The sequence below is a fragment of the Castanea sativa genome, chromosome 2, assembly GCF_040712315.1.
Source record: "Castanea sativa cultivar Marrone di Chiusa Pesio chromosome 2, ASM4071231v1".
Classification (NCBI taxonomy): Eukaryota; Viridiplantae; Streptophyta; class Magnoliopsida; order Fagales; family Fagaceae; genus Castanea; species Castanea sativa.
The window spans coordinates 22,580,921-22,591,552 of NC_134014.1; the positions used below are offsets into that span (position 1 = coordinate 22,580,921).

The 10,632-nt window shown below is 33.0% G+C and overlaps 1 protein-coding gene across 1 annotated transcript; it reads right to left on the reverse strand.

Moving 5' to 3' along the window:
- Positions 1 to 3,182: 3,182 nt before the first annotated feature.
- LOC142623527 (uncharacterized) lies at positions 3,183 to 9,335 on the reverse strand. The gene is made up of 9 exons (XM_075796965.1): positions 8,895 to 9,335; positions 8,746 to 8,811; positions 8,457 to 8,562; positions 8,112 to 8,154; positions 7,742 to 7,814; positions 6,946 to 7,033; positions 3,900 to 3,956; positions 3,720 to 3,798; positions 3,183 to 3,504 (listed from the first exon to the last, which is right to left on the reverse strand). The coding sequence occupies exons 1-9, from the start codon at positions 8,963 to 8,965 to the stop codon at positions 3,491 to 3,493; spliced, it is 597 nt and encodes a 198-aa protein (XP_075653080.1). The 5' UTR covers positions 8,966 to 9,335; the 3' UTR covers positions 3,183 to 3,490.
- Between the last annotated feature and the right edge of the window lie 1,297 nt (positions 9,336 to 10,632).

Genomic DNA, 10,632 nt, shown 5'->3' on the forward strand with positions numbered 1-10,632 from the left:
TATTATTATAATAATTATTTATTTCTTTATTGTCTAAATTAGAATCCAATTTTGCATCATTGTCTAAATTTATGTGGGGATCACACCATAATTATCCACTTAAGTTTGTGTCATGTGTTCACTTAACTTTTTAAATCTTTATGCCAAGTGAGTTAATGAGTGTAAAATATTAAGAATCTAATATTGATGAACTATATAAAAGTGATAATCACATATACTTAATAAAAATCATCATACAATAAAAATCACCACTCGTTCTATTTTATTAAAAATTAGAAAAAAAATGATTATAAGTAGTATTAAATTTAGATAATAATTTTAATATGTGACTAATTACATTTACTTTTTAATAAAAATAATTTGACTAATTATTTATATTTTTATGATAAAAATTGTGTTTAATGTTAAATGTATCTATACATATGCATTAATGCATGTGTTACATGCTATTTTTTTTAAAATAATTTGATTAATTATTTATATTTTTATAATAAAAATTGCGTTTAATTTTAAATGTATCCACGCGTTTGCATGATTTACATGCTAGTCTATATATCTAATAATAGGTGAAGTTGAGAGAAACTCACATTAAAATTCCAAATTAAAGTTCTAATATTGCGCCATGTGTCTTAAATTATTTATTCTTAAATAATTTTATTTCTTAATTTTAGAATCAAATGTGGGATCACATTAGAAATATTCATCCAAATGAATTATTAAGTACAAAAACTAAAAAGTCTAGAATAAATGAATCGTAAAAAAAAAAGTGTTTCACAATAATAATAATAATAAAAGAACAATTTACATTTTATATCTAATAATATCCTTACAAATTTTTTTAAAGAGTTAACAAAATATAAAAATTACTATCAATAGTATTTAAATTATATATATAGGAATCATATTATGCATCTTATTGTATATCTTTAAGTGTATTTATGCATATGCTTGGGGTTACAAGCTAGTATATATTAATAGCCACAGCTTAGAGAAAATCCAATTAGAGTTGAATTGAATTATCAATTTTGCGCCACATTTCTCATTTAATTTTTAATTTTGTGCCAAGTGCATTATTGAGTGTAAAAATCCAAAAGTCTACATTCAATTAGATTCTAAATTGGATTTCAATTAGAGTTCAATTTTTCGCCACGTATCTATCTTAGTTTTTAATTTTTGTGGCAAGTAAATTGTTAGGTGCAAAAACAAAAGAGTATAAAAATAATTAAATTCTAAATCATATATATATATATATATATATAAAACGAGAAACTATTATATATTTTAGAAATATATAGTTTATAAAAAATGTAAACTAAAACCATGTATAATTTGAACCGTATAATTGTATTATTTTTAATTTTATTTGTGCGTGCAAGGCTACACAGTAGTATTATTAACAGAAGAAACAAATAGAACACAAGTCAATCTTCTTCTTTTTTCTTTTTTTCTTTTTTTCTTTTTTTGATAGAAGACAAGTCAGTCCTTAACCCACCAACTCGCAACAGCCCTAAAATCGCAAACCTTCGCTTAAAAAACAGACTCCATACGCTAGCGCATTTCTCACAAGCATGTAGAGCCACATACCTGTGAGAGGTGCGCTTCATGTGTCTGGTGCATATAATAATCTTTCCCAAATTGGGGAGAAAATGAGGAAAAAGGGCATTTAAATGAAAAAACTTCTTTGCCCTTCCACTATAACTTTCAACCATGCACTGATTCCTTATTTTTTTTAATTATCTTGTCTTCGTGTTTGACCCTAATATATATAGAAAATGATGTCTTAACTTTTATAAGATGTCTCTTTACAAATCTTTACTAATTTGATTAATAAGAAGTAATATTTTTCTTATATTAGAATTTAAAAAAAAAAAAACTTCGTATACACTGTAATATGGACATAATGAAAATATGGACATAATAGTAAATTCATGCAAACTATCATTTTCATTGTCTCATTTTTCTTCACAACTAAAAAAAAATAAAAAAATTTATTTGTCAACCTTCTTTTCTATTCTTCCAATCAACCAAAGAGAGCCTCGTATCCCCCATTTGACAACCCATCATAAGTAGGTGAAAGGTATACCCACTGTATACAACGAGTCCTTGCACAGGCACAACGCACACTAATGAAGCACACATTTGAGGGACCTGCTGCATCCAGCGGGTAGAGTATATACTCTTTCCTCAAGTAGATAGCCTACTCATTGTAGCCAACAAAAGAACGCTTACGAACCACCACCTTAGTTAGACCACACCAAGCTGATCGACAAGAAAAGATTCCGAATTTGGAAGGCTTCTACACCACAGTATATATACTCCTCAAACAATTGAACCGAGGGCAAACCAACTTGAATAATCAGAGCACACTCGGGACTTTTTAAGTTTTAACCAAAACAATACTAGATATTACTAACAGTATCATAAGCCACCCTATGCCCAACTTTAGAAGCCAAAGCAAAGCACGTTCAAGATATCAATCATCAAATTAAGGAAACGTTGTATTACCTGTTCCACTCAGACGCTTGAAAAAGGTCCAAGCCAATTCTCTTTAACTTCAATAGCTTGTCATCCCCGAGAGCAATTTCAATTATCCCATGCTACCCATAGTGAGCCTACCTTTATAAGAGGATTACACATGCTTGATAATAGCAGCTCTGTTCCAATCTGTAACACGTTTCAACCCGGGCCACCCACCTTCCTTCTAGGCAAACAAACACACCCTTTTTCTCCCGTTTGCTTTGTTTGTGGAATAAGTAGTACCCTTCCACAAATAGCAATTTAACTACCTTTTAATTTCTTAAGGTAAAATGAAGGTGCTAATCTGAAAGAATTTAATACCATAAAGAGATGATTGAACCAATTGGAGCTCCCTGTGCAGCAAAGGATAAGTGTTCTGAAGACCCAAATTGATTCTAGTTACAACTCTGTAAATAAGGATTTTATAGTTCTGGGAGGATAGTTTACTAGAAATAAGACTTTAAGAGAAGTATTAACTGGTAACTTCCCTAAAAGCATTCATGGTACAACCTGGACAGGTGTGTAAAAGAAAAAGGGCTTTATGTCATCAATGGGAACCAAATTAGTCTATTTCCATTTCATGCATCTCCAAATGCCCCATCGTATGTGAATTCTAATTAGTTGTGCAAAAAAAGTTCCACATGTTACATAAACAACAAGTAAGATTCATCATACTTATGAGCTGTATAGATTTTAGACCACAGCAAGAGAGTAATTGTTGGGACAAACTCCAGTAGTTAACAAGTAGGAGATACATATATAGGTTCTTAAATTATAGAAGTCAAGATAAAACAAGACAAAACTTTAATTCAATTTAACAAGTGAGAATCCAAAATTATATAACCTACACAAAACTTCTTTCTCCTTTTCTTTCACTCAGGACAGAAGGAAGTTCAAACAAAGATCAGTACTCAACCTGATTAATCATAACAGAATGTAAGCCTTCCCATTGTTGAACATCTTACTTCCATCATCAATACCTTGGAGCTGCACCAGAAAAACCATAAGGTCTCAGAAACTATTACCCCAAAAAATGGGAAAGGCAGCCACATATATATGTAAACAGAAAAAATTCCTAGAATTTTTACATATAATTCATAGGGAACCGAACTACATAGTGCACATTTAACTTTGAAAAAAGGGATCAAGTAAAACTGTGTCAGTCAAGACAGCAGTAAGTTAATAATTAGTCATTAGCCTACCTCCGCCGACTGTTGCTTCAGGCAACCGTTCAATTGAGTACTTGTGCCGAGTAATATACATAATTGGTACACCGGGAACCTGCCAGTAAATAAGCAACCTTATACATCAGAACCCAGTTTCATGTAATATTGGACTCCAGATTTGTGATACAGTGTCAAGCCATTATTAATAGATCATACCTTTCGGATCCTTCGCTTCAAATCTCGATCACATGTAGCAACAATGTAGCATTTATGCTGTTTCCAACAAAATAGTTCACAAATGTTACCAGAAGGAAAAAAAGTTAAACGCAACAATAAACTAAATTGACAATTGCATTCATCCGGAAAGAGCCCAAAAATTACAAACCCAAATATTCTGACAAAGAACTTTAATCTAAACAGTCTCAGTGACTGAGAACAATGCATAAAGTGAAGACCATAATGGAAATGAGGCCTTATTCTGGACTAATACTTGGTTTTTTTTTTTTTTTTTTTTTTTGGAGATAATATAGATAGAAGACAAGGGATGGGGAAGGAGGAAGTGGGAAGACAAGACTTACAACACTAGCACTTACAAAAGGGCCTAACCTTTGTAATTAGTAGCCAAATTTCCATCTGTAAACCTCGTCTATTATGACAAATAAAAATTTCAAACGCAGTATGTGGTCTCCAAATTAAATGGACCAAGTCACCTGAGGAATGATTTAAACACAGCTCTGATGAATCCTCCTTAGTTAATCCTATGCTAACAGAAGGAAGGGGTTTAGCCAGAGATACTCAGGGGCAGTGTTAGAAGTTACTCTAGAGCTGTTGTTGGCACTAGTTCAATGGCAGAGATATGCATTATGGGTACTACAGCCACAGAAGGTGAGGATACAGTGACATTAGTGGGCAAATTACAAATCTAACAATAGGCTGCTATGTGCTGTCATGGATGACTGCAGGTGTTTACTACAGCTTTTTGAGCAAAGAGAGGTGAAGCATGCATATCATTAAGTCAAACAATGTGATGTGTCCATGCCAAATGTGGATGCACCAAGTTTAAGACTTTTTTCATTCATCACAATCCAACTAATGTTATTGTTTCGTTATTTGCAACCAATTTTTAGGCTGTATTTCAAATGATCTATAACCCGTTCACTGTTCGATAAATATTGTTGAAATGAAGCTGCTATTACTATAAGACTGAAAACACTTGTACCAGTCACTTCATAAACATTATAGCAATTTGATATCCAAGAAACAAGGACATTGACGTGGCTTGGGTATTCTGATGCATAATTTTAATGGCGTATCATTCTTAGTCGTAAAATTAATTGAAACACCCCCATGCTGATCTATTAACAAATCCAGTGAACATTTGAGAATGAATATGGGTGCTGACAACCTATGAAGCACGGGTGCGTTTGCGGGTGTGGATGCAAGACTCGGCAATTTTTGAAAAAATTGGGTGCGGGTGCGGGTGCGGGTGCGGCGATAAAAAATTTATAAAAATATTAATATTTATATTTTTAATATATTGCTAAGCATACTTTTTCACATTATATAAACAAATACCAAATTTAAGAGCAATAGTAAATAATAACTAAAACATGTTCATAAATTAAATACAACCCACAAGTTTAAAATCCTTTTCTTTTTATTCTCTCCATTCACTTGCCACTCCAGTGCCAACAAGTCAACAACACATCGCATTTGGTCTCATCAGAATATCAACTTTACCTTCTTTTTTATTTTTATTTTTTTTAATTTCCCCAAGGCTTCCATTTCCCAAAGCTTAATCTACACCACACCTTTTACAAAATTCTCTACACCAAGTCAGCCTCTACACCACATCTTCATTTCTTCTGTCACTCCAAGTCTCCAACTTCCCAATTCATACCTTTTTTTTTTTTTACCTTTCTTTAGTTTTCTTAAACCAGTTTACGCAACATCTAGACTGAGTAGAGGCAGGAAAACAAGACAGAGAGAGAAAGAGAAGAAGATTTTGCACATTTTTTTTTCAATTTCGGCGTTTCGGCGGTTTCGGACTGATACAGCCTGAGTCAGCGCGAATCAGCCCAATTCAGCGCGCATTGTCCCGTGTCATGAAACGAAAAAAAAAAAAAAAAAAAAAAGGGTAGATGCGGCACCAACCCACAGGCAGCGGTGTCCCTCATGCATCACCGCGTCGGACGCGGGTGTGGCGGGCGTTTTGCCTCGTCAGTGCATCCCAGCTGACAACCTATTATATTTATTCAACATCATTACTGTAAGTTTCTCTAGTATTCATTCTAATAACATATTCTTTAGGGAAAAAAAAGGAGCACCTTCAATTTCAAATCACAGTTCTTTTATGTCTGTCAAATCCTTGGGTCAATTACACCAACCAATGACAACTCATGCGTCCTAAAGAACTTAGACAAGATATTATTTTTACAAATATTACTTTCTGCAATCCCTGCAAATTAAGGTATTTTAATAATTTAGTTGAGTCTAAAATTTTCAAGGAGATCCTAAGTATCTTAGGTTTTATTTATTAACATGTGTTGTATTGTACTCAAAAGTCAAAGCAGGAAGTTGATAAAAAAAAAAATGCTGTGTTTTGAGTATTGAGGCATGTAGGCCTAGTTGTTCTTTACTTCCTTTTCTCTTCTCTTTTTTCTTCTAGTCTTTCTTGCAGTACTGTTTATGGTACTGTTCACCCATACTGTTCATATCCACTGTTCGCAGCCATTTCTTTACAGATTTAATTTCTGTTCTTCTTACCTCTTTTTAACCCTATCAAATCTTTTCTCTTCCCTACAAAACCCTATTCAAAGTTATAAACCCTAAACCCACAAATCCACTTAAACCTTAACCCACCACAAGCCCAAGTAAACATCCCCCAGTTTGTCCTACATTGATTAAATGAAAACTCTAATTCCTTCAGAGATGGTAGGATCATTGCCGCAAGAAGTTATATCCATATCATCTTGACTTGTAAAATCTAATCTCCTTAAGGGTCATAGTGCCATTCTAGTACGAGGAGGTAAGTTCCTAAAATTTCCTCAAATAAGAATTATCCCAAACCCTTTCAAGAAGCAGTTAACTGTATAACCTTACATCTTATCATATGGAACTCACATATATTTTGGAGCATTTAAATAATTCTTGGAGAAAGCTTTAAGTTTGTCAGACATTTTAAAAATGGGAAAATTGATACTATTACTAAATATGGGTGATGCACACAAGAAATTTCACATCAAATTAATTCAAATCATACCTCTGTAACTCTATCAACAATACAGTCATCAGCATAGGTCCCTTTATGAGTGCAAATTAGTCTTTCAAAACGAGGATCCTTAGCAATCCTGTACCAAAATAAGTATAAAGGACAGTACTCATTAGCTGATGATCATCACTGGTTGTATCGTCAATTGTTTACTTATTCCCAAAAAATAAAAATCCTAGATTATCAGTATACAACGAGATTCTCAATATCAAAATCCAATAGGAAAAGAGTAGAACAATGCTAGTTTATGACCAATTGATGCATGAGAATGGCCACAGAAAACATGCAAGGTTCAGAATTTTATTGCATAACCAATATAATTAATAAATTAATTTTTAATCTTTTTCCTTTTGATTGAATAGATTTCATTCATCCAAAAGGGGAAAACAGAAATCAACTTGAATGAGAATCATTCCATAAAACAATAACATTTTTTCTTAAATAGCACATCATAACACCATAAGAATTCTCATTTCTCACTCAGATTATAAATACGGATATCTAATATTTTAGTTATTAAAAAAAAATATATTAATAGCTAATACTATTGGATATGGAATAAAACAAACAAAAATGTACACAGAGTATATTGAATAAGATCCACAACTAATCCCATTCCCACATACACATTAACACATGCATCCAACAAATCTAGATCCTCTTCATACTAACATAGATAAAGAAATGTGAATGACAATCATAATTTTTTTTTTGGGGCTAAGTAGACAACAAGCATAAAAGTTTATTGGAAAATATTGCAGAGTGAGTAAAAAGCATGGGAAGATACCTCAAAGCAACTCGATATTTCTGACCTAGCTTCTCAAGCTCTGCCATCACACATTGCGTGATACAAGGAGTGCCTTCAATCCACAAGGTAGGCGGATTCAATCAAATCATAATTTTTTAAAAAAATCCTCATTTTATTCCTCAAGCATTCTCATGGACATCCACACAACCAAGCATAATATTTTGATAAATATCATTAAGTGAGCAACACATATTAAAGTGTTTGCCAATGATACATGGCACTCAACGCTTGTAATAAAACCACATTAACAACTATGTTGAACTTAGGATACCTCATCAACATGGCACAACAATTCTTGCAGCAAATTATAGTCACATTAAATTGAAGAAACCAGTGATTCTAAACTCACATTTTGCATATAGGCAGTCCATCATTCCCTTCTCCAAGTCCAGCTACACAACAATGAAAGAAATTGCATAAGCTAGGATTGTAATGCAAAGTTACCAAGTCAAAATACAAGCAAGTTATTAATTTTATCCAAGCTTCCAGAACATATCCTTCAATGCATTAATGGGAAGAGAACAAGCTCTAGAATTGAATAAGGATTTCTATCTCATTCTTAGATTTTTTCCTTTTCAATTGGTAATTACACACATTCAGTGAGTCACAAACAATAAAAATTTCTTTCAAATGACGCATTTTTATGAACCACACCCATCTTAAATAAAATGGAATAAAACTACTAATCACTCACTTTATTCTGGATAGAGAAATTGATGAAGTTGGTATCTACCAAAACCCGATATGGCGGTCCCAGTGAGGTGTTGTAATTGAAGAAAAGTGCCGACGAAACCTTCGGCCTATATCACACAAAATTAAACACATTACAACACAATATAAACCCTTACAAATTCCAAAGCTCCTATACCCAAAATTTAACACCAAAAATCTATATATATATATATACAGACTTTTATAAATACTTCCAAAATTCAAAGGAATACTAGATAAATAAAAATGATAAACAACACAATAAGGCTTACACATTTCTTGGGAGCTTCTTTTCGTTGTTATCATTCTTTTTTGGGTCTAAAACCTGTTGTTTGTAACTGAATCCAGTACATAAAAGCAAAAATTACTACTGATTAGAGAATAATATAAAAAACTTAAGTGAAAAAAAAAAAAGACTAACTTTTTAATGGATTTTTTGGTGACCATTTTTTTCATGGCAGCAAATTTGGGACCTTTCTTCGCTTTCCCCATCTCTTAGGATGAACAGCAGAACAAACTAAGATGAAGTTATTCCTAGTCCGAACAATAGAGAGAGAGAGAGAGAGAGAGAGTCCCAGAAACCTATCTGGTTTGGTTGGATTTAGAATTATTGTCCAACTATAATTAAATCGAAACCTATTTTAACGTAAACACTTGGGAAGAGAGGCGAGAGAGATCGGCGATTTTCAAATACCGACGACGGCCGGTGCGGCGAGCGGTTGTGGATTTTGCATTCCGATGAGTACAATCAAGTTTCGGTTTTAAGAAATTTCCAGAGAGAGAGAGAGTACCTGTGCAACGTGGTTGAGAGGGGAGGCGCGAAAACTGAAAACAGAAGGGGATAAAATAGGGTTAAACTAGGTGATTATAAAACGACGTAGGTTCATTATTATTATTATTTTTTAAATCTAATACAAAACAACGTCATTTTGGACATAAATTAAAATAGCTTTAATTTCAACTTTGTCGTTTTAGTTGGAGTCTAGATTAATTCTAGTTTTTTTTTTTTTTAAAATACTAAATAATTTTAACACACACGAGGAGACGAGAGAAGGTTTTAAAGAAACTTACATCACTTTCTATCATCTACATCTCTCTCTCCTTACCCTCAATAAGCAGCTCGCTGCCACTGTCATCTGTAGCTCCCCACCATTACTTTTGACTACAACTTGATTCCACTGTTTTCCAAGTTTCTCTCTCTCTCTCCTCTCTGCTCTCTATCATGGTTATTATCTAGAAATTTTTAGAGAATGTTTTGAAGCTCAATTGTCAATACTAGGTTACTATGCTTTCTACAAGTATGTGGAATTATATAATGCTTAAGACCTAGGCTACTTATCTTCTCCTTGCTCTAGTTTCTAGAAAGATTGTAAATTTTTTTGAAAATTTTGTGTGGGTATTAGAGAAATATTTTGAACATGTATGTTTGTTAATATTTGAGTTCTTTGAAATTTTTGTGTGGGTTGTTTGATGATTCCGATGTAATTTTGATTTTTTTTTTTTTTGCACTAAACTAACCGCATTGCACCGCTATGGTGAACCGTATCTGGTGTAGACCAGTTACTACCATGCACATGTGAGGTGTGGTGAAGCATGAGAGGAAACCACACCTTATAGGTGTGGTGCAAAAAAACAAAAAATCCCATAACCCACCGCACCGCGTTATAATAATTTGACTCTAGGGTTCAAATTTGTTATATTTTGCAAAATTCAAGGTTTAATTTGTAATATTTAAAAGTTGAGGGTTTAAATCGTTACCATAATAAAACCCCTAAGGTGAGGTTTAGGCTAACTATCACCGCCTCTCTCGCCTTCTTCATCCCCTTTCGCCGATTTCTCTCTCTCTCTTCCCAAGTGTTTACGTTAAAATAGGTTTCGATTTCATTATAGTTTGACAATAATTCTAAATCAAACCAAACCAAACAAGATTATGGGACTCGCCTGGAATAACTTCATCTTAGTTTGTTCTGCTCTTCATCCTAAGAGATGGGGAAAGCGAAGAAAGGTTCCAAATTTCCTGCCACGAAAAAATTGGTCACCAAAAAATTAAAAATCCATTAAAAAAGTCTCTTTTTTTTCTTCACTTAAGTTTTTTTTTATAATTATTCTCTAATCAGTACTAATTTTTGCTTTTATGTATTGCATTCAGTTAACATATA